The sequence below is a fragment of the Magallana gigas genome, chromosome 2 (genome assembly GCF_963853765.1).
Source record: "Magallana gigas chromosome 2, xbMagGiga1.1, whole genome shotgun sequence".
Lineage (NCBI taxonomy): Eukaryota > Metazoa > Mollusca > Bivalvia > Ostreida > Ostreidae > Magallana > Magallana gigas.
In genome coordinates this window covers 7,053,719-7,079,100 of record NC_088854.1, presented here as the reverse complement: position 1 = coordinate 7,079,100, position 25,382 = coordinate 7,053,719, and the positions used below count along the sequence as shown (strand labels likewise).

Genomic DNA, 25,382 nt, shown 5'->3' with positions numbered 1-25,382 from the left:
TTTATCGGGTCGTTTTGTTTTTATTTGTAAATAAAGCCCAATTTCCAAGTAACTTGTACCTTTGTTATGAGTAAACGAATTTATTTTTACCAGCGGGGTCATGTGATAGGACACGTGTTTCGCTAACCCCTTCGCTTGATTTTACCCATGCTGCAATGCGCTACACATTCTCTCTCTGTACAAAGATGGCGGAAAAAAAGTAAGTTTAGTAGGGACATATATTTCCTTCTTATTTAGTTATTGCGACAATCTTTGCAACTTTACTTTCACGTACTATGTTTGCTTTATGCTTTTCTCATGTATTTGAAAAATAACGAGAGACTAGAAGCTCAAACATAAAAGACTATATTCCAGTTATTTAAAGCGAATAGGAATCAACTAGCAACAGACGATATCGGGGCGCGTTTATGCATCATACGGTCCTAAATATTTTAAACGATTTTTACTACTAATAGGACACGTGGCGACTTGAAATTTTGCAGAAAGAAAGAGGATATAACAACTTATCAAAATATTAAAGATTTGTATGTCTTTAGTTTTATTTTGGTACTAAATAAAACGGTTTATCTTGTGTTATGAAATATTGTTGTAGACTGAAAGTGCGTATCATTGTTGCATATTGAATCACGTGTCCTGTAACCCGCGAAGCGTTTTTGGAAGGGTTAATCTCGGAGATACGTGGGGGGAGATTAAAATTATAACAATTGAAGATGACTTTTGATTATTTGAATTACATTTTATATTTTTTTGTTACAATAGACCTTCATTTGCCCTTGTGTACCTTGAACTGATTTTGCATGCCATCTCAACCATAGGTCATGTAATGCATTGTGTTTTCATGGACAAGTGTATTGTCCATTTTTTTTTAATTTTTATTTATTATATTTGAAAAGTATAAATTCTTTTCTGTCAATACAATATTTTTTAGAATTTTGAAATATTTTTGTAATTTGGTATATGCTTATTTATATTGAGAAAAACTGGAAATATGATTCGACTGCAAAATATATTATGAAGTTATTTATAGCAAACAATTTTGATTTGAATTATCATAAAAATTGCTGATTAGAATTTAATGTTTTCAAATTTGACTTTATTCTTATAATAACAGGGCTCTCATTTACACTACATCCATGAATATCATTTTTCATTAAAATTCATTATATTTTGGGTGTCCATTGGATTGTTCTTAACTTTTATCCTTGGCTTTTTGCAATGTTTGGGAACAGGAGTATCAACTAACTTTATTATGTATTTCTCTTTTTTTGTGACGATCTATTTTCACCAATTTTGCAATGAAATTATATCTTAATTACTCATAACTGACTTTGTAGAAAACGAAAATAAATTTGGGGTATCAATCATTTGATAGTATTAATTGAATATGAAGTTGAGATATCTTCGTTGAATGATTTAATAAGTCAGATAACCGCCACCACACGCACACTCAAAGAAACCTGTATGTAATATGGTTTAACAGCTTGAATTACCGGTATGTTTTAATCAATATTTTACATTAATATTATGATTGTGCAACATTTGTTTTAATACATATATCCAAATGATATATTTTGTCAAATTTCATAAGAGGCACGCCGCCGTTTGGTCCGTCTTTTTAGCTTGACATTAATAGTATTAGAAAATATTTTTTATTTGTGTGTAAATTAAGAAACATCTTATTTTGGTGTTTTATTTTATAGTGACCAGTGTATTGTGTTCTGTTTATTTCGTGTTTAAGAATAGGTATTTATTTCATTATCAACAATTTAAAAAGTAATAGAGTCTTGTTTCGCTTGACCAAAGGTTGTACATAGCATATTAGTACCCTGTTCAAACTCAACTGAGGTCAATGTTAGAAGTCAAATTTTTCTTACTTTTTGTTTTATTCTCAGAATTCTTGACAACATTATTTTTAGAAGTTTCTGACTTCTGCAGAGAATGCTGTCAAAATAAAAGTCAAAATCCAACTAAATATAATATCTTATGGCTTATTATTTTTTTTATTGAAGAATAGTATATTCACAATTTGTAATGAAGATTTTCCTTTGAAAACAAGAATGCTAGTCAAACTATAAGCAGATCCCAACTAAATCCCATAACTTTATCATGTATATGGTTTATTAATACTTTTATTTATCAACAATAGTATATTCACAATATGTAATGAAGATTTTCTTTTGAAAATGCATACTGAGATTTATATTTATAAGTGTTTGGCCTTTGTAGTACAATGTATTTATGCTCCCTGCATCCCAACTTTTGAGGAATTTGCTAAAAGGTGCGTGCGCACTTGAGGATTTTGTCTTTTATCAAAATTTGTTCAGCATCTATTGTTGTTGTCTGCAGTGTTAACTTTCAATCATATTTGATAGCTTTGCATGAACTCAACTTACAGTGATACTTAATTGGCAGTTTTCCCTTGCAAAAATATTCAATTCATTGTACAAGTTATGCAAGTGCAAATAGAAATTGAAGCTTATTCTAAAATATTTACATATCTGTGATAACACTATGAATCAAATTTGTAATATATTGTCAAATACATTTCATCAATGACACAAGACTAGTGGGATACTGTGGGGTGCAAGTGGGGTGTGCATATATTATTTGAAATGAAAATAAGAAAAGAAAGTCAATGAATTTTTTATTTTAATCGTACAATTGCTGAAAATTATTTAAATGTAATTACTGGTAATGAAAAATTATTCTTTGAATGTACTCTTATCTATCATAAAACCCTGCGAGCTTCATTGGATTTGATCACGCCCCAACCAAAATTATCACATCATATTAGAGTAATTCCATATTCTTCAAGTACTTCTATGAAAAAACAACATGGTTGCATTGAAGATTTGCCCCCTTCCCCCCCCCCCCCTTCTTAAAAAAAAAATTGAAATATATCATGAAAGGAAAAACTTTTTTTTTTTCCAATTCAAAAAGAGGATGGAAGGGATATGTAAAAAAGAATTTAAAAAACTGCTGAAGGATCATCAAGTGTGTTAAAATGAATGGTTAAACTTTCTTCTGAGGGGAGATAATTAGTAAATAAAAGACAAAGATCAGTTGTATTAGAATTTTTCTCAAGATTTATTAAATGATTATAATTTTAGGGAATTTTACCGATAATCTTAATATTATAATACAACTTTGATTTTAAATGTTGAATACTTGAATACCTAAGTCCTTAGAGAAAAAAATAGTTTGTTTCCAATTTTTCATTTGAACCTAGCCTATACCACAAGTATTTTTATAAGGATTATTGACTGAAAATTATCAATTTTCAATGTGACTCTTATTTGCAATCGTGTTATCTCAGTGTTCCAATAAATAAAGGTGAGAAAAGAGAAGATGTGACTTTATCGTGCAGATCCTACTGTACCACTTCAACCAGCACAGCAATTATCACACATCAAGTTGGACTTTTGTGACTTTTTATCAACAGATGTTAAAGTTAATTTTTTGTTGTTGAAATTCTCTTATATCTATGATTGGGTTTGTGATTTTCCAAATGGACCCAATCTTAACCCAAATGGACTCAAAGATGCATTTTTATTATTTGTCAGCTTTGTTTCAAAAAAAGTCTTTCATTAAATTTCTCAAGACCTATTTAGCACATAAAACAACAATAGTTTTAAAATTGGGTGGTAGGGGACATGTATTGCAGAATGCGTGTTATGAAAATGAAAGTGCACAATGTCTTCTGTTATACGCTTTGTTTAAACGAACATGCCAATCTGTTTGTCATGCATGCATGTAGCAGGTATAGTATTGAAAATATAACTGAATCCAGATGTTTAACTTATCATAAAAGATGAAAATGATTTCTCATTTTATACCCCTCACTTTCCAACAGTGATGTATTTACTGTAATAAACATAAGGGAAATGAATTTCATGCCCCCCCCCCCCCCCCAAAATAAAGATGCCGACCCACTAACCCCACCTTTTTCAGCTTGAAAGTGAAAACAAATCAATTTATTTCTTAGGCCTTAGAGTCTAAAAGCCACATTGGAGTCTGCACAATTTATAGAAATAAATAAGAACTTAAAATATATTATACTGATTTAGAGGAAGAAGGCTATAGGTTGTGACATTATTTTAAAAGCATGCCAAACAATGGGAGTTTTGTTCAGGGTTTATTCATATCCTTAATACCTGGAGGAGGGGATCAGAGAGGAGGCACAGTTGGGGAGGGTGGGGAGTTGTTACGTGATTTTTATGCCCCCCTTCGAAGAAGGAAGGGCATATTGCTTTGCTGCTGTCTGTCGGTCATTTTGTCCACCAGCAGTTTCCGTTCATTTTCTTCGCAGAGGATGAACATATTGAAAGAAATTTGGTATACAGGTTTATCATGATAATATCTAGGTCAAGTTCGAAATTGGGTACGATCGAGCCATTTTTAACAGAGTTATGCTTGGACGTAGAAAAATTCCAGTTATTTGCAGTTTCCGCTCATTTTCTTCGCTGACAATGAACATATTGAAATGAAATTTGGTATACAGGTTTATCATGATAATATCTAGGTCAAGTTCAATATTGGGTATGATTGAGCCATTTTTGACAGAGTTATGGCCCTTGGACGTAAAAAAATTCCAGTTATTTGCAGTTTACGCTCATTTTCTTCACAGAGGATGAACATATTGAAATGAAATTGGATTACAGGTTTATCATGATAATATCTAGGTCAAGTTCGATATTGGGTACGATCGAGCCATTTTCGACATAGTTATGGCTCTTGGACATAAAAAAATTCCAGTTATTTGCAGTTTCTGCTCATTTTCTTTGCAGAGGGTGCACATATTGATATGAAATTTAGTATACATGTTTATATAAATAATATCTAGGTCAGGTTTGATTTTTGGTCTGATAGATCAATTTTCAACAGAGTTATGCCCCTTGGACTTAGAAAAATTCCAGTTATTTGCATTTTCTGCTCATTTTCTTTGTGGATTTTTCCAAGGGAGGAAGGGGGGGGGGGGCATAAGTGTTTCACAAACATCTCTTGTTTATGATAAAATGATAATCATGATTTTCATGCTTTGTTGTACATAGTTGAGGGAGTTGATATAAATGTATTTACACTGTTGATAAGAAAGCTTTTACCAGGAAGTGTTTTAGTGTTTATAATATCAACGATTCTCTGCTTTCGTCAGTTTAATAGTTCCCATTGTTCCTATAGGGAACTGCTGCAAGACCCCTGTCTCAATTTCAGTGTGTTGATAGTGATCATCAAAAAGTACTAGTCTGGTTATTCAAGATGTGTACAATTATTACACATGTACAGTACTGTAGTATTAAGTCAATTCTTGTGTACATGGTTTAGGATATTGACAGAGCACAAGGATGTATGCGAGTAAGTAGGCCACACGTAATCATTTATATATATACAGCATTGATCGCCACTTTTATAGTGCCTGGGATTGATATGATGTATGCTTTCTTTAAAAAGAAATATTCATAATACACGTGTAAAACATGAATTAAGTAATCAGAGTTCTAGCCTTAAGACTGGAGGACAGCAAAGTAAGATAAATAGTGAGAGAAAGAAAAATGGACATATAAGTTGGCTAGGTGTCTTGGATTCAACATATCAATACCTGTATGTGTTCACAACAGCGGAGGTTTAAATCATTAACTTTAACGTAACTGGTTGAGAAAACAAACCGGTAGCTAAGAATACATTGCTATGATTTCATGTACTGTGGAAGGTATTTCATATGCCTACTTAGAATAATTGAGATTGATTACAATGATTTTATAATACAATCATACCTGATGTACCAGTATACAACATAACTAGTACATGAATGTTCTATTTTTATATCTAGCCATATCATTAAGTAAACACTGACATGGTAAAAAGTATAAGAGTTTAGTTTTCAGGAAGATACCCTTTATTTCACAAATCAAGCTAAAATAATGAAAAAATTAAAGTTGAAATTTAGATAAATATTTGATCATTGTACTAAAAGAAGAGTTTATGTTTATCCTCATCAATTTTCTAAATGTGACCCAGATTCAAACTCCAGGGATATACCTTTGAATAGTGATCAGACAGATATTTAAACACAACATTGAGAAACATTAAAGAACTGGTGTGTGTCAAGAAATATTACTGATACCATGGATACTAGTAATAATATTTTTTTCAACCTTGAGAAACTTCATGTACTGAAATTATTTTAATTTTACAAGAAGTGGTTATGTCTGTCGATGGTCTGACCATGATCCTGTTACATATATATGGTAGGCTGCATGAACAAGACATTTCAACTTACCTCATTGTTTTTAAACATTTTTATGATACATCTGTATAGTGTTTAGATTCTATAATTATCCAGATTGTCTAACATCATTAAATATTGAAATTTCGTCTTTATTGGGATAACTGATAGTTAATATCTCTATAATGATTATTGGTAGTTTTATTGGTAATAGAATTAGTCCGAAGGTGCAATGTTTTGTCTGTACAAAAATAAAGGAAGTAAAACTCCAAAAGCTGTAATCTTTAACTTCCTTGTTTTCAAAAAAACATGTTGAAAATTGATATAATGATATTGCTTCAAACCTATTTGATGTATTTGAATTTCTTTTGCTGTTCAAAATCAAAAGTACAAGATAGTGTGGATAGTAAACTTATAAATACAGGTACGAAAAATCTGATGTATAGAGATCAAGATATCATTAGTTAAGCCATGCATTGTAAGCTTGAATGTCATCCAGGAAGGTTATATGCATGTATCAGTTATTAATTTCTTGTAATGCTGTATTGTCAGATCTATTTCTAGTTTTGCATGCATAGTTATTAGTTATTAAGAGTCTGCTCCTAATTTTTTTCACTCTCATGCCCTCCTTTTCCCATCTTCGCCAGCCAAGCATTTTCGGTCCACTCTGTTCCCCACAAGGAGAGTGAGGATCAGAAACCCTTGACTTGGGAAGATGTCCTATTCCAATCAGCTTCTATATCCTTTTGTTAAGGAAATATAACCAATTGCAAAACTGCTGAGGCATGCTATTATTATCAATGCATGTTCTCAAAACATGATCATTTTTGGGAGTTGATTTTAATCAACTCTCCTATGCAGTTACTCTGGCAAACCGAAACTGAAACAATGTTTGAACCTAAGCACAAATCATCACCGCTGACAAGAGTTAGTTCTTGAAAATAATCAATAAATTCGATGTAATGTACGCTGAAGCATTTTTTTTAAAGGAAACTTATATATCAATACCTAAGAAATAGTCAGATTTTAAATAGTATGAACAATTTAAAAGTTTTTTGCAGTCGTATGTATTCCTACGCCAGAGTTCAATATAGTCTTGTTCAACCATTGGCTGTCTCCGTACATCTCCGACAAGCAGAGTGTCAGTCTATATTTAGAGGTCGCATCATCATGCAAGTGACCTGGTATCTCTTACTTGTCGGAGATTAACGGAGCCAGTCGAGCATCTGGTTGAACGAGACTAGAGTTCATTATTGGTTGGATCCATACACTTTTTGAAATATTTAGAATACCGATACATAGTTTGATGAAATCAATTCTATTTTTCAATATTACCCAACATGATTCATAGGAGGTTTTCTCGAAATTCTTGTCGGAAAAGCCAGAGAATCCATATTATAAAAATGTGCGTAATTAAAATAGAGATTATAAACTACTTGCCAAGCAAATTAACATATCGTTGATTTTAAGATAAATAATTATCGATAAAATCAACTCCCGTCAGTACTTCAGTACTTTGATTTACTTTTCGTTTCTCATTCATTGAATATATTCTTAAAGATAAGAACCGCTCCATGAGTTAGCCCACAATCAGTTGGACTATGCAAGATTAACCATGGGCTTCTGACAATGCTGCACATGCAGCCAATCAATTTGTATTTATCATAAACAATAAGTAAAAAAATTCAGAATATTTTTGGAAGACTAAGTTAATAAATTTTCTTGTTTATTGACAGAGTGTGATGAATGAAAACAAAAATGTTACCATGGCGAATTTTGATGATAAACTATGGCCCAAGCCAACAAGGAACACTGCATAAAGAGACCCTTACTGCAAGTCAAGCCCCTGAACCAATACTGGAGTGAAAAAGGTAAATTTATCTAACTAAACAGTAATGCTGTCTTGAAAACAAAACCTGGCTAGATCCATGGTTTCACTACATCTGTGTTGATACATACAAAACAAGCTTGTGTGTTCCTCTTAGATAACTTGATTGGAGTTACCGGTAATTGTACCAGTATTCAGTTATCATCTACAACACTCCTCTCACCTAAATCCACAACTAGCTGTCCTCAGCTCACCTGAGTCAAAATGAAATCCCATTATCTCATACCTTACCCACCCACTTCTTTTTTATGAACTGACAAATAATAAATGATCCTCAGATTTCCTACCTTCATTCATATAATATTTACTGTAAAGTATCATATATAATACGTACTCTTGTTTAATATGCACCCCCCAAAGTTGACCAAAAAATGGCAAAAAAAAACCCAGCAGGTCCTATGTATAATACGCACCCAAAAAATAGCTAAATCAACTGCCATCATTTTCCCAAAAACTATAGATGTTTCATGATAATTTTATAATCCATGTGCAATTTCTTTAATTTTGTGATCGGAACATAGCACAGACGATGAAAATCGACAGCCGCCATTTCTCCAAATAACTATCGATGTTTAATTAATGATAATTTTATAACCCAAGCAAAATTATTGTAATTTCGTGATCGGAACATGGCCCAAGCGATATTAGAGTCAAAGTTCTTACAATTTTACTTAAAAGAACGGCATGATTTACATGGGCAGTATCAAATATCATTTGACACTTCGTAAAGAGTTTCATATACAACAGCGGAAAAGTTGACGAGCGCATCATAAGTAGAGAAGAACGGCAACCCAGCTTAGTGCATGAAAGTAATAATGTTTGCAGATATAAACCAAAACAACATCAAAAGAAATGATTCAATTGATTAATTATAGTCAAACTCTTTGATTGTTGTCATGCACTTAAAAACACCCTGTGAAGTCCGACACAAGACAGGTGCATGCTTCCGACACCGGAAATTGATAAACAAACATTGACCACATGCCAAGTCAACAGGTGGCTGCTTACGTAATAGCGAATACACTGGCGATATTTAAACTTGTTTGTTGCAAGGAATGGAGTTGAGAGAGGATAAATATTTCAATACATGGAAATAAAACTAAGAATACGGTATACGGTATGGTATACACTCATACAACTTGCATAACACGCTATATCAGCAGTCACTTATCCCCTGGTATCAAGAATCCCGGCTTGAAAAAATGGGGTAAAATTTTGGTCCTATGTACGATATGCACTCCCCACTTTTGATCAAATCTTGCCTGAAAAAATCAATGATATTTGATACCGCCCATGTAAATCATACCGTCCTTTTTAAGTGAAATTGTAAGAACTTTGACTCTAATATCGCTTAGACCATGTTCCGATCACAAAACTACAGAAATTGCGCATGGATTATAAAATTATCATAAAACATCGATAGTTTTCAGGGAAATGGCAGCCGTTGATTTTGCCATTTTTTGGTTTCATATTATACATAGGACCTCCTGTTTTTTCGGCAATTTTTGGTCAACTTTGGGAGTGCATATTATACACAAGTGCGTAATAACACGGTACTCTACGGTACTTTTAATATAGTGCCATTCTATTCATTATAGCGCTTTTTACTTGAATGACTGTTTAGGCCAATAGACCTCTGAAAGTGTAATCAGGATATCAGCTGATTAAACTTGTACTATTTCTATGTATTTTCAGATTTGTCAGAGAGTATAGACAGACCATTTGTGTCAGTCACTAAACTGGAACCAAGAAGGAATGATTTACAATACACCGGATCAAAACCGAAATCCAGCCCACCTAACCAGGAACCGACACTCAAAGACCTCACAGACAGCCCAATAAACCAGGAAACAGGGCTCAACACAAAAGGCTGTCTAAAGCACCAAAAAAAGTTCTTAAGCATCAAAACCTCTGAAGATAGTTGCAGACACTGTGTCAGTGTATTTACAAGTGTTAAAGAAGCTTTTCAGACTCTATCAAGAGAAGGACTATGTGAAACCCCCTTGGTTTGCCTTGAAAATGTCTTCAAATCAACTTCAGGCCATATTAAATCGGTGAACATAGCAGATGTGAAAAAACTGATGAATCGTTCCCAATCAGACATTCAGAAGCAACACCAAGAAAACTTTGAAGCAGAACTGAGAAAGAGGTTACAGAGGAAATCCCCTGTTGAAAATAACTACAAAGATTCTTCTATGGAGGACACAGCTGACAGATGTCTTGATGTTTATTGTGACACACCTGTCAAGCAGAATCCAACTGGGAAGGGGAAAGCTAAAGGAAGAAAGAAAGCCATTGATGGTCAAAGTCCTAAAGCCTCCCCAGTGAAACAATCTACTGCTGAAAACTGTGTCGCTGGTAATGTAGAGGCTTCTGATGGAACTTATGATCATGGAGCGGAGGAAGACAAACAAGTGAAAGGCAAGAAGAAAGGAAAAGGGTCACCCTCTAAAAAGAGCAAGACTCCTGTGGTAGATACTCTGTTTGGGGACTACACAAAGAGCACACCTGAAAAACAGGTTACTAAAAAAAGGAAACCGAAGGTGAAAATTGATCATGGGACACCAGACATTGAAATCGATTCTACCTCGTACACACCTTCACCTGATTCTAGTAACAAGAAATCCTCTTTAAAACTTTCTGCATCTGGTCTATGCACACCTAGTTTGGGAAAAGAGTTGCACATACAAATAAACCACAACGATTCTGCACATTCTAGTACTTCTCCATCAAAGGACTCTTCGTGTTTAGAGCCTGCAGGTAGCCCCTCCAATCTTTCACCTTCAAAAGAATTGGGACGAAGAATCAGAGCACCAAATATGAGGTATTCTGATGATATTCTTCTCCTGCCGTTGAAGTCTCCTAGAAGGAGCAGGTCTCCAAAGGGGAGTGCAGAGAAGGAGGGTTTCCCTGGAACTCCCGAAGACTCTCCCCGGGAAGGTGTCTCTCCTGAAAAGGGCAAGAAATCCGAAGAAGGCCAGTCTTCACAGTTATATTCCTTACTGACTAACAAAGCTAATAAAGTTGTGATAGAAAAACCTGTGTCTGACCCCAAACAAAACAACATTGATACTTCTTTAAAGGAAAAAGACACTTCCCCCAAATCATCTCACTCCAAGTCATCCCCATTGACAAATGGAGTGGTTGATGGTTTAGAAACAAAATCTGAGAAGTCCTCTGAGAAAACTAAGAAGAAAAGAAAGAAGAAAACTGATAAAGGAACTGCAGATGCTCCAAAACCCAAGAGTACAGCAAAATCTGAGAAGAAATTAGAAAGTCCTCAGAAAGTAAAAAGTTCCAAGTCAGGAGCTGTGAGAGTTCTTCAGTTTGACGAGAATGAGGAGAAAACTGAAAAGTTATCACCAGAAGAAGATAAAACAGTAAAACCTAAAGCTCCAGGAAAAGGCAAAAAAATTGCAACTCCTAAAAAACCAAAGAAAACCACAGAAAAGGGTAAAAAGGCTGTGGCAAAATCCTCTCCTGGAGTGTTAGAATCCAGTTCAATGAACCAATCAGCAGACATGTCAGAACTCAGTGAATCCAGATCTGGGAGTGTAAATACCCCTGCAACATCTGCCCATTCAGCAGAAAGCGGCGCCTCAAAATCTTTCAACTTATTTTCCTTGATAGCTAAAGTAAAAGACAATATGAGTTCAGTGACATTTCCCGAGTTTGCTGATGAAGTTCTTTTGATAGCTGAGGAGGAGGATACCAGCAAGGAAGATTTAAATGAGAGCAGTGAAAATAATTCAAAAGCAGAGAGTGAAAATGCAGAGTACAATCCAGATAGCAGTGAAATTGTGGATGATTTCTTCTCTGCTGACTTTTTGAAAGTGTCTCCAAAACGTCTAGTAAAATCACCTTCCAGGGAAGCACAAAACCATCAGGAGACAAATGTAAATGAGGAATCATCTTCAAAACAAAGTTTAGCAAAATTAGAGAATATTCAGATGAAGAAGAATGTTTCTTTAGATACTGTGAATGATGATACTGTGACAAGTTCAACAAGTCAAGTTTCCCCTATTCGAACAAAGACTTTAGATGGTACTGCAAAGAAAGATGATTGCGTCAAGAATAGTAGTTTAGAATTATTTGATGAGAAAAAGTTGGAAGAATCATCCAGTTCCATTGATCCAACCGCTCCTCTGACGATTGATACTCAGGAAAGACGAAATATTTTTGATGCAATCATGACAGATTATCCATCTCCAAATAATGTAAAGGAAAATTCAGAGAGCTCAGAAAAAGAAAGAGAGAAATCGGAAATGGATGAATATAGCAGTAATATACAAGCTAATTGTGATAACAAAACTATATCCCCAAAAGTCAATGACAATTTATCAATCTCCCTACAAGGTGATAAATCCATTATTGAAAAAATTCAGGTGAAATTGGGCATTCCTGTGGAAGAGTGTTCTGAACAACTCAAGAGTAACAGTAAATGTGATAGTCCTAAGAAAATGTTAGACAATGGAAGGAGTCCAACTAAACCCATCCCATCACCTGTGAAGAAAAGAGTTCCAAGCTCAGCTTTAGATGAGGAGAAAGAACATAACAGTACGAAAGGAAGTTCTGACTTTGAGATTGTTATGGATACAGTTGATGATCAACCATTGGCAATGGAGATGGACTCTGATTCCACACCTTCTCCCCCTCCAGATGAAAGGGCTGGCTCTGGTCGGCCTGTTCCTAGAATGTCCACTCAGAGATCCACAAAAGAACCGGCTCCTCTCAGTGTTCTCAGCTCTGTTGAATCAGAAGTCAAGGACAAGATGTGTGCTTTCACCAGCACTTCTCTGAATAAATACCTAGATACCAAAACCAACAGGAAAGTTAAACTCAGCAGACCTGTAAAACTGAATGATTCGGAGGAACGTCTGGTGGAAGACTCGGAGGATGAGATGGAAGATGTGACTGAAATGCCTGAGCAGTATAATGAGTTTTCAGGAATGATTGAACAGTGTGAACCATCTTTTGATGAAGTTGATGGAGTGTTGTTCACTTCGTTTTCCAATGAGGAAGCATTGAATGCTCATGTTAAAGTGGAGAGAAAGTCAAAGATAGGCAAGAATGAGAGCATTTTGTTGGGCATGGCTAGAATGAGAAATCTGCGAGAGAGGCAAAATCAAATTAGGAACAGTGTCCATCAGAAAAAGGATGCCAGATTAAAAGCATTGAAGGAACAATATAAGATCAACCAAAGTCTTCAAGGAATGCATCTTGTTCTTATGAAGTACCAGAGGCTCTTCAAGAGGGAGCTTATTTTGCAGCTTATGGCCAAGGAACAAGAAAGTCCTGGAAGCATTAGAGGAAAAACTCCCAAGAAAACCTCAGACATAACCCAGATCAAAGGATGGAAGCACAAGTTTGGAGCAGATGACGACAGCCTAGATATGAAAGCAAACATGGGAAAGCTCCACTGGAGAACAGAAGAGAGGCTATTAAGGAATCATGACCCAGAGAAGCTCAAACAGATGGGACTGGAACTAAAGAAGAAAAGGAGGAAGAACCTTGTTTTTACTATCAGGAAGGGAATGTCAAAAGGTGACCCTAGCAAGGGGGACAAGATGGAACTTGCAGCTCAGGCAGATGAAGAAGGAAACATCATGGAAGGTGAAGTGGAAAGGCTGGATGGAGAAAGCAGCATTGGTCAAGAACTGATTGAAATGGGATATGAAATCATAGACAGTGAAAAACAGAAACTTAGGGACAAAAAGCAAAGGGAAAAATACAAAAAGTATCTTATGATAAAGCTTAAGCTTAATAGTGAAGATATAGATATTCTTAAGAAGCTTGGTGGTCAAAGGTTAAGAAGTGCATTAAAATCAGAGAGTCCTAAAAAATTACTCCCTCCACGGCCCCCCATCTCTCAAGGTACAGAGGATGGCGACAAAGATGGTGAGAACACTAAAGACAGCACCCCTGAATCACCATCCAAAAAGAAGCGGAAGAGGAAGAAGAATTACTTCAATATCATCACTTTAAACAGCAGCATGGCAAATGCAGCAGTGAGTGCTTTACATTCCAAATTCGTTGTGAAGAAAAAGAAAGCAAAGGCAGTGAAAGCCATAAAACAGGAACCAGTGGACCCAGATTTTGATGAGAAGAAGGAGCAGATTGAGGGTGAGGCCGCAGGCAATAAGGCTGAGAAAAAGACAGAAGAGAAGAAAGATGCAGATGGACAGATGAAAGAGGTCTTTGACAAGATGTGTGACAAACCAGGTATGATGTTCAAAAAAGCAGGTACACTCTCTCTACTAACAACTAGCTTTCATTCATGCTGCCAATGTGTTTTTATTTTCTGTTTTCTTAACATGAAATATTGGAGTATTTAGAATAGATAGATGCTTTCCCTAGTTTGCACTTCATCAACTTTAAAGTTTTCTCACCATAGTATCTCTCTTCAGAGCAACTTTCTATCTAAATATATTCATAAATACAGTGCAATTATCATCTCAAGCATCTTTGAAGTGATGCCATTAATAATTGATAATCTTGTAAATCACATTGTAATAATCCTTATTCATTTCATTACATAGTATTGATTAAAATTAAAAGGATAATGATGCTAGGCATTGATAAACACAATCTTCACTTTTTTCGACTGAATTGGGTATTCGTTCAGGAATATAGATCATAGCTAGCAAGATATATTGGTTAGCTGGTTAACAGGAAATATTGTATTGCAGTGTATAATTTGACATTTTGCTGGGGAATAAATTAGGGCAACTTTTGGGGTCATAAGCTGTCTTCTCTATCTCACATTCTGTACTTACACAATGATGCAATTCTAGTAATTAAAATTTTAGTGTGCTACTATCAAAACACTAAAATGCACCATTGTTAGCATATATGCAGTAAGGTAGTTTTCCAAAATATTTATCAATGCTGCTATGAATAATTTTAATAACAAGGGGGGACCAAAGTTGTGATATCCTATTCTTCAGTTGTTTTGGTATTGATTATTAAAAACTTACAAAGATGATCAACTCCATACATACTAACAGTGTCTTAAATTCATGCACTGTAGATCACTTGTCGTACAATAGTTGTAGTATTTTTGTTACATTTTACACTGAAAGATTAGAAGTTGTAGTTAACATCTGATTGTACAAGTGATCCACAGTGCTGTAACATGTCATTGTGGCATCTCCCTGACTTGACTGGTTTGATGATTGTTGCATGATTTGCCATTTTGATTGCAGATGACTGTGTGATGTTGTTCAAAGGGGGTACGTTCTGTTGCTTACATTTCAATCAGAGATTTCACTTAAAACTTTAGTTTTACACCACTAGTTCAGTAGTTAGAATCCATAATCTGGAATATCTATTGACTTCTCTCAATGCTTCCATTTATTTATGTAATTAATCTTACTTCTTTTGAATAGAAAAAGTTCATTTTTTTTTTTTTTTTTTTCATGTAAAAAACTAAATGTGAAATTTGATGTTTGTTGTTTGGTCTTCATCCCTGGCTACTGGTTTCCAAGGTGTAATCCAGTTATGGTATTGTGGTCCCTAATTTCAGCAGTAACTTGATCTTTGTAAAAGGTATTCCATTGAGAACCAGTTATTATGCTAGCATTCATTGTACAGCATTTTGTGTGTGACCTGCTGGTGATTAGTGCATGAACTCCCCTTGCTATTGTGACCTCTGTGTACTTCTAGATGTCTAATAAAATGACCTTTGACCTTTTGCAGGTTGTCGCTATGGTTGTATCTGTCACCTCTGTAGATTCTCAGGGGAGTCGTCTGAAGCTCTCGACAAGAAAAACGCAGAGAAAAAATGTACGAAGGAGTACTGCCGCCTTGGGTGTATCTGTGATGACAGCCACGAGAAAGTCGGGAAACAGCACTGTGGGAAACCGGAATGTATGATAGAGTGTACATGTGAGCAAGTTCCCAGTGGGCGTAACAGTCGATCATCATCCCAGGGGGAGAGGCTGTCCAGTGGAGGAAACTCTGAGGATAACCAGTCCAACCCACCGGAAGAGATCTCTGCCAAGAAGGGCGGGAAAAAGAATGAGTAAGTTTGCTGTTGTATTGCAGAGTTAAAGCAAAGGTGCATCTCTCCGAATAAATTCAGAAAAAAGTATGAATATCCAATTTCTGATTTTAGCAAGTAAAGCCTCAAAACCGTTAAGCCTTGAAATGATCACATCTTTGATGTTTCAGAGTAATTCCCAGGAGAAAATCAACATACAGACTAGCCAAGAATTTGGATGCTGTAAGTCGGAAAGCCATGCTAGTGTACGAGGCCAGTGAAAAATATGAGACTCAGAAAACAAGGAATCGTCGCAAGCAGGTACAGTAGATTTATTTACTGTTATATCTAAAGTTGACATTGGAGGAAGGGCACTAAATATCGTGTTGTTGATTTTGTGATGAGCTGTGGACTGCTGTTTGTTTGTAGGAGTTTGGTGATGGCAGCACTTACCCTCACCCTGATCCCAGGCCACTGTCACAAGGTAAAACTAATTTGCAGATGGTTTAAACAGATAAAGTACCACCAATTGAACATCAAGCATTAATATATAAAAGGATTGGTTTGGGCTAAAAAAAAATTCACTTGATCATATTTCATTAAAACATACCTTTCAGCATAACTCTTACATTCTCTTTTATTATGCTAGGATACCATTGTTCTATAATTTTTTTACAGCTTCCTCTATCCCTGTAACACCAGTAACCACCTTGGGGTCATCTCTCCAGAGGAAACCTCCGGTTACTCTGGGTCATAACACAGTTCCAATACAGCCCAAGACAGGAGGGGCCGCTATCAGTGTCCCCCAACCCAAGACTGTACAGGCCACACAGTCGGAGCTCTTACGACGCTTCACAGAGAACATTAAGGTAATTACTGTGGAATCAGTAGAATTTCCAGTGGCTCAGTTTTCATAGTATTTGTGAATAGCCCTCACCCACGAAGTCACATACTCAATAAAATCTAATTATAAAAGACAGAGCAGGAATATTGTCCATCATTAATGTTGTGAATTTAGCAATATATTGTTTTAAGATGAAATAACAAAGATTTAATGATAAGGAATTAAAACATGACATTGATAGCGATAACTCTCAGTTTATTGTTGTGTGAGATTATTTAAAGGCAACAACTCTCAAATGTTAAACACAAATGCATGCTAAACTGTGTTCATTTCAGTCATGATGAACATTTACTTAATCAGCCTACAATCATTATTATAACCAAGATAAGATAGATGTTAATTGTATGTAAAAGTTCGAATTTGCATATAATAAGGTTTTGTAATTAATTAATGAATATTAGAATTGCCGTCCATTCTGATTTTAACATGTAGTATTATTTATAGCCTCAGAAGAAGTCTGATGACACAGAGATGGCGCTGTTTGATTCAGACTCGGACGGGGAGGATGTTCAGGAAGTTTACTCCTGTGCACGTGTGGATGCACACTACTACAGAGGGTATGTCATTTACAGGAAGAGAAATGTTTCAGGGCTCAAAGAGCATTCATTGGATGAGCTTATCTCTGGACAATCATTTATTAGGGTGATATACAGAATGAAAATTATAAATATCCTAATTTGAATTGAAAAAAAAACCCCAGTTATGTAAAATTTCTAAAAACCACTTGATTTGTAATTTTTTAAATTAATATTTTTTGTGATTGCAAATTAGTCACTAACTAGGCCCTAAAGAACTATATATGATATGAGTTAAATTTGCCCCCCACAATTCGCCATTTTGAAAAGTGTTTCTAATACAATAAAATGTATGTTATATTTTAGAAGAGTTGATGTAAATTATATTTTTCACCTATTTATTTGATTTCTTTGCACTCCCTGGCAGTATGACGTCAGAAGTGACGCTTTTTTTATAATTCAATGAAAATCGGTCAAAAATTGACATTTTTCTTATCTTTTTATAAATGGGAAATATAGAGCGCATGCTTGAACAAGGAAAAACTTTTTTGTCACTTATTAGACTTGATAAGATACATCTCTGATTAAAATATTTTGTTTGTTCAAGCATGCGCTCTATGTTTTCTGAAACAAAAACTGCTTGAAAACAAGCTGTTTTATGCTAAAAACGCAAAAATGGCGGGAAAAGTTGTCTTTACGATGTCATATTTCTAAATTGTGGCCAGTTGAATCAAAATAAACAGTATGTTAAAACATCACACATATAATTGAACAAAGAAAACAAAGAATTACAGTTAAATGATGATGTTCATTTTAGGGGACCATTTCAGGCCCATATCATATATAGTCCTTTAGTAGAAAGATGTCTTAGGTAGAAGGTATTAATGGTTATCAGTCGGCAGTACAAAAACCAGTGTATTCAATGATTTTTCTTTTTTTACAAATTTGCTAGTCAAGTAAATTTGTTTAGGAACAAGAACAAAAATAAAAATACTATAACCATTATTGATTTCATTGTTTGAAGTTGTTTGAAGAAGATATATTTATTTGAATAGCTCTCACCCTAAGAAGTGTACCTGTGGTAAGGACCACATTCAGAGCCGTGCGGTGTCATCACAGTGTCTACCACAAAGCGGCGGTGGTCAGTCCGTCAGCAGTGGATTATCAGCTCTACAACAGAGATTGACTGGGAAGCACCTGGTGTGTTCAGTGTCTTACCTTTTTTATAAATACACATGTATATGTATCTCAAGAAATTTCTGTTCACTTGATAAGATTATTAAAAAAGGCATAAATTCTTTGTCATTGACATGTGAACAGATTTAAATCTGATGTACCGCTATGTATAAAAAGCATTTTCAAATCTTATGACATGGATGTTGAAATAGTTAATTGTGTTTCCAGGCGGAGGCTGTGTGGCAAACTCAGTGGGTGTGTCTAAAGAGCAACAAACCCCCAACAGAAAACGAAGGACAGGCCGTCAAACTCCTGGAGATCCTCTCCAACTGTAACTGGGAGCCCCACAAACAGAAGATCCTGTCCCGAATCTCCCGACAGATTAGCCTGGTGCACGGGGATGGGCATACACTAGCTGATGGCTACCCTCCTCCCTGCCTGATACACATAGGGGAGTTTGAGATTGAGTTCCTCCCAAAATCCAGCAAACCTGCCACCATTCCTCCAGAAGTCAGGAACAACATGCCATCAGCCATATTCTCTATCCGAGTCAGGATTTCTCTCAGGGACTTAAATTTTCCGAAACTTTTCAAGGCTCTTCCCCTGGCTTGTACACCTAAAACCAAGACCATATCTCGTACAGTAACTTCATTATCCCAGAATGTGAATGTCACAACAAGTAGTGAATCAGTGAACAAATCTGGCATGAGTGTGACAGGAATTTCTGGGTTCAGTCGCCTTCAGATCAACAAACACTCCATCCAGAAAGATGTGAACTCTTCCTCAGACAGATCTCACCTCCATCCTTTTTCCGCTCAGCAGATGAGTCACATGAAACCTTCCCAGCTCCTTACATCGATCCAGACCCTGACAACATCAGTACCCTTGCAGAGTAGTGGTGTTAGAACTCTGGCCCCTAATACAGTGACCCTGAGCAAGGTCCTGCCGGCTGGTCCCACTGCCTCACCCACCATTATTGTGTCATCTACAGTCGCCGAGTCCATTTCTACCACTTCCTTGATATCAACAAGGATTCATTCCAGTGTTTCCAGCAGTGCAGGGAAGGCAGGGACTTCTCTGCTCCAAGCTTCAACCTCAGCCAGTGCTTCTGCTCCTCAGCAGAATCTTGTGATAAATTCTGAGAGACCATCTCTAAGTGTTCCCTGTACCACTCAGGAAGTGAAATCTACAGCTAAGGAAACTGAAACTACTTCTACAACAGATGCAATATTACCTTCATCCTCATCGGCTCCTGTTCCAACTCATCTTATATCAAATCCGATCAATGTTATTGCTACCTCGGTGGTGACTGTCACCACATCAGTCACCACAGGTAGGCCAGTCACCGCCGTGAGTGTAGAGCAGAGGGCTGTGTCCCTGATCAGACACCCTCTTAACCAGGCACCACAAACGGGCGTCAATAAGACGACTCTAGCATCCCTCCAGTCTGTCCTACAGAACAAAGCAGTCTCCTCCTCTGCTTCCTCAATAACAGCAGCTAAACCTTTAACTACACCATCATCGACACCTGTTCTTCCTACTTCTACATGCACCTCGGAGGTAAAGGTCCCAGGAAATAACAATGCTATGCAGGTCCATGATCTCCGTCCTCCTGCCAGCCTTAGTATTGCTCAGGTTCAGGAGAAAGTTTGTGTTTTAGGTCCCAAATCCTCCCCTGTGACCTTACTGGGTCCCTTCACTTCCCCCTCAAGTATTCCAAAGGTCCTCCCCCAGATGAAAATAGTCCAGTCGTCTGTTGTTGACAAAGATGGAAAGCCGGTCATTCATCTTGTCCCATTTACCGGAGCAGTGGGTGGAAAAACCTTACCAATGACAACAGTCATAAAGAGCTTGCCAGTAGGGAATGCAGGGGGACAGCAGGCAGGTACCACAGGGGTGATGAAGAATCCCACCAATGTGTACACACTGTCAGATGTCTCCACCACTACAACCAATGTTGCTCACATTTCCAACACATCAACTACAGTCACTCAGAGCACTGCCCCGGCCATGTCAGAGAAAGTTCAGGGACCTATGCTGCCTCAACACGGAGATCAAATTCTTCTTGTGTCTAGTGATGAAAATAACATTAAACTGTTGAACAAACTCAAGAAAAATGAAAACAGAAAAAATCCCAGTGACAATAGCATCAAAGCAGAAGAAAGCAAGAAAGTGGAAGATGAAAATAATGCTGGGGAGAATATCGATCAGTCCTCTCTTTCTGTGAAAAGAAAACTGGACGACGAGCCAATAGAAGAAAGGAAAAAGGTGAAAACAAGTGACAATGAGGACAAAAAGTTGGCTGATGTGTCCAGTAATGTGAGGGATAGTGATAGTGTTCTGGCTAAAATCCTCATGTCGGACGCAGTGAAGGAAAGGTACACAAAATACAGGGATATCAAGGCCGACAATGTAAGGAATGAAGGGGAGATAAAACAGGAAGTCAGTTCAGAGTCAAACAATTCCAAGTTGAAAGGCAGCATAGAAAATATTGAGAAGACTCAGGATGCAGACTTTGACAGTGACTGTGGCAGCCCTGACAACAGGCATTCCCAAAATGCAGCGGAACTGGACTCCAGCTGTGATAAGAGCGATGAGTCTGATGCGACTGTGGTGGGTGGGATCGATGCAGAGCAGAAAGAGGCCGAGGGAGGAAAAATAGAATCAACTGTTGAAAAGTCTACAGAGGACCAGGCCACTGGTAGTAAAACAGAGGAAGTGTATTCTGAGAAGGACCATCCTGAAGTCATACATATTCTGGACTCTCCTGTGAAAAAGCCTTTTAGTAAACCTAGTGAAGAATCCAAAGGGAATATTGTATCAGATGAAACCGATTCTTTAGCTTCCAGTACAAAGGAAACGCTCAAGCGAAGGCTCTCTCAAGAGGCTGAGACAGATAGTGGTAAGAAACTGAGAACAGAGGACGAGGACAGTCAAAAGATGAAGACTGAAGAGAATGCTGAGGAGAATGAGGAGGAGCTGTGTATGACTGTTGAGGACACAGATGACATGGCTGTCATTATTCCCAATGAGGACTGTGTGGAAATTGTCAACTCCTCAGATGTAAGTACACATTTTTATTACATTTAACTAATGGAGAAGCCTTCAAAAATAAACTCTACTTGCTATAATATTTTAGATACATGTAGTTATTGAGCTAGAGATTATATTTTAAAAAGTAGTATTGATTGAAATAAATTGTAAAAGAGAGATAACTCCTACTTCTGTGTGTTGATTTAGGAGGAGGTGGATATAGAGACAGAGATAGAGACCAGCATGAACAAGTTGCTGAGGAAGCAGTCTGACACCGTCTGGGAATTCTTCAACCCAAACTGTAACGTCCACTGTATCAGCAAAAAGCCACACGCCAAGCGCAAGACCAACCTACAGGCCATCTCCAATAGCTTCAGGGACGAGATCCACTTCAAAGAGGTATGTCTGTTGTAGAGACGTATTTTGTAAAAAAAAAATGAAAATTAAGTAAGAATCTGTTTCTCTGCAATACTTTAGTTGGAAATGAAAAATCAAGTAAAAATGACTCATTTGAAATGCATATGTTACAGGGTGTGCTGAATGATGACAAAACAAGGAAAGTTCAACAGAAGAAGGCAAGGTTAGTTACAAACTTTTGCAGCAGTAAGTTATTTGGAATAGTTTTAATATGTTACCCTGAGATCGGCAGCTATCAAGCTAGTACATTTTAATATAATAATATGCTGAACAACAATACCTTTGTATTGTCCACTTCTCCTGATTGAATATGTTTGGATGTGCACAGGGAGAAGCAGCGCCGTGAGGATATGAGACAGGCATTTAAAACTTTAGCTGAATCCATGTATGGGGAGGACAGAGATAATACAAAGTACTGCGAGATCCTCAACCACACCGAACCCAAAGTACAGCTACTCAACAAGGTTAGTTCGGACAGTCAGAATACAAAGGACAGTTGCTCAAAAGTACAGATATTCAACTACACAGAATACAAAGCATGGCTGCTTAACAGAGAGAAATTTAATTCTTCAGCCACATATCATATAAAGAAAATCTACATGTGTTCTACCAAAAATATATAACACGTTGAATAGGTAAGTTTAAAAAATCTCAACAAAATACTAGATACACAAATCAATGCAAAGATAAGTTGAATTAATTGACCACCCAAAGTACATGTATGTGGTACAACTCCTCTTTTGATTGATTACTAGTACTCACTCCAACCTTACAGTTAAACAAGTAACAACTGATACACAGCCAGCATGTACACTTGTTAAGTGTAAAAAGTGAACAATCTGTATGGTGTAAAACTTAAAATCTTCATGTGACATGATGTACTCATAGAGAATTAAAAATTCATAACATCAAAGTCATATATAAAAGGGCAACTTTATGTGAACATTGGAAGAAATTGCAGACAAGTCTCTAATTGAAAATAGGTTTTGTTGCAGGCCAAAGAGAAAATATCCCAGATGGAGGAGATGAGTCGACTAATGATGAGTGAGAACCAGTCGTCTCAGGCCCGCAATACCCTGCTCAAGGACCGACTGCAGAATCTCAAAGGTAGGGGGCGCTTACAATGCTCCTGTTGAGCTTGTACAAACTCAATTTTATCAATTAACACTCAATATGAAGAGATACATAAAGAATGCTTAATAATATTTGTTTAAGATTACATTTAACCTTATTTTAGAACACATTATCAAAGAGCGGGGAATGCCTTGGATGGTGCTACAAGCACATCTAGACAAAATAGCCAAGGTCTGCAAGAAAATATTCCAAAACATGCCCGCCATCCGTAGACAGCGAGCCATGGAAAGGAGGGCCTCAGCTGGTTCTCCAGGGAGTGCGTCCAAAGGGAACCAGCAAGTATTGTACAAGAGGTCTGGCATTCTTTCCCGTCCATCTTCGTCTGCTACTTCAACGGCCACCAATGGACCAGTGCCAATACAGATGGTTTCCTCCGAACAGGTCAGAACCATGGCAAAGCACCAGGAGATGGCCCGCGCCAGAGAGAACATTCCTGCACGACCCGACATCTATATTGACTATGCAGAAGAGGAGAATGAAATTTGTGAAGACATTTTGAGGCGCGAGGAAAAGAAACGCCGCAAACAGATTCATGATGTTAATATCAATGACGATCTTTCTTTTGAAATCGGTGACCTTCCGAGTTTGTTTAGGAAGTCAGAATACACAGGCGGCCCATCTTTTGTGGACAGTAATTCAAAAACACCAGGAAATGAAGTCAGTATTTCTGAAACTGATGATGATCGAGTGATTATTGCAGACGATTACGATGATTCAGGGAAAAAGTCGGTCTACAGACTGAACTCGTCCAACCCAGTGGTAGAGGTCCCCATGAACAACAGCGGAAAAATAGCCATAGCCAGCCTACAGAATGAGGCGCTGCAGAACTCTAGCCAGTGTGAAGACAGCTTTGAGGAGGAAGAGAGGCCCATGCTGGTCATCTCTGAAGTTAAAAGCCTCTCTGATGACTCCTGATAGCGACAGAAGTAGTAGATATGTGTATAACAAAATGTTCCTATGAAGTGATAATAGAAATTCCTCTTAAGGCAATTTGAATAGTATTGAATTCATCACTAATTTTATAATAGTTCTATCATGTAAGAACAATTTCAGATTGAGAATATTACAAATTTCCACTTCTTATTCTTATGCTTTTTTTAATATGTTACTTATTAATTTGTCATTCCTGCTTAGTTAGAAACTTCCAGTATAGAGCTATGAGATTAATTGATGTAGAAATCCAGTGTTGGGCTGTATAGAGAGCATATACTAGTTAACATGATATGATGAAGTTTGTTTTTTAGAGAGTTGCACATGAAGGTATCTGTGCAAAGCCCTTGATACATATGTGTGATAATGATAAAACCTTGTTAGAAAATATTATGTGTTCATACTTTGTTATTTCTGATCATTGAAGTATATCTTATGTTTTGTATGAAATCCGATGCTGTTGAAGCCAGTTCTTGCTTGTGTCTTTGATGATGATGAATACTAAACTAATGTTTGGTGAAGTTTATTTGAAAATGTGTTCATGGTGTGAATTGTTTAAACCAGTCATATACATCAGACATTGATAGAATGTGTGTAAGACTGTATTGTGACCATCCATGTGTGTCAGATGAACTGGCTTTGTGTGTAAGGTGTGTAATTATCCAGTCATGTGTAGACATTGAATGTGTATTGGACTGGCTGTGAGTTTGTTATGTTGTGTATTGGCCAGTCTTGTGAATTAGACATCGAATGTGTATTGGACAATGAATGTACACTGTTATGAATTATCACGTATCTGTGTATGTCCTTTAGCTACCAGTGTGTGTGTGTGTGTGTGCGTGTTTATTACTTTCTACACATTATATTCAGTACACATACATGTAACTAGTGTTATATCCTATGATGGGGCTTGTTTCTTTCATTACAGACAGGTCAGTGTGTATTGTAACACGGATCTTGGAAGCCTGATGCTTGATGCGGGTATCATTACAAGCTTGCAGAATATTAAATTCTTTGTATATGAAACGTCTTGTGTGGTTTTAATGCTTTACATTGACAAAGAAGGACAACTCTGTAACACTTGACTTGCTTGGTTTGCTTTCGATTACATGTATCTGTGTGACCACTGCCAAAAAATAAATCCGACTTCTGTATTCACTGTTAATGTACACCATACAATG

General features: G+C 36.7%; 1 protein-coding gene across 5 annotated transcripts; it reads left to right on the top strand.

Moving 5' to 3' along the window:
* The first annotated feature begins 91 nt into the window (after positions 1–91).
* On the top strand, positions 92–25,227 carry LOC105329708 (MAX gene-associated protein). Of its 5 annotated transcripts, none has more exons than XM_011431055.4 (16): positions 92–199; positions 7,960–8,094; positions 9,807–14,333; positions 15,317–15,343; positions 15,810–16,134; positions 16,284–16,413; positions 16,522–16,576; positions 16,771–16,961; positions 17,441–17,553; positions 18,567–18,711; positions 18,916–21,750; positions 21,928–22,119; positions 22,251–22,300; positions 22,466–22,601; positions 23,133–23,244; positions 23,375–25,227. In XM_011431055.4, the coding sequence occupies exons 2-16, from the start codon at positions 8,013–8,015 to the stop codon at positions 24,184–24,186; spliced, it is 9,732 nt and encodes a 3,243-aa protein (XP_011429357.3). In that variant the 5' UTR covers positions 92–199; positions 7,960–8,012; the 3' UTR covers positions 24,187–25,227. The 5 variants fall into 5 exon arrangements, with proteins under 5 accessions (XP_011429357.3, XP_011429355.3, XP_011429358.3 ...); XM_011431053.4 differs by having other exon boundaries at positions 23,121–23,244; XM_034443909.2 differs by lacking the exon at positions 92–199 and adding an exon at positions 1,474–1,492 and having other exon boundaries at positions 23,121–23,244.
* Positions 25,228–25,382: the final 155 nt, after the last annotated feature.

Excerpts from the sequence above, each read along its gene's own strand:
- LOC105329708 (XM_011431053.4), top strand. The coding sequence starts at position 8,013 with ATGGCCCAAGCCAACAAGGAACACTGCATAAAGAGACCCTTACTGCAA. Across the intron at positions 14,334-15,316 it reads CAAGATGTGTGACAAACCAG|ATGACTGTGTGATGTTGTTC; the intron begins GTATGATGTTCA and ends TTTTGATTGCAG. Across the intron at positions 17,554-18,566 it reads GATGCACACTACTACAGAGG|CTCTCACCCTAAGAAGTGTA; the intron begins GTATGTCATTTA and ends TTATTTGAATAG.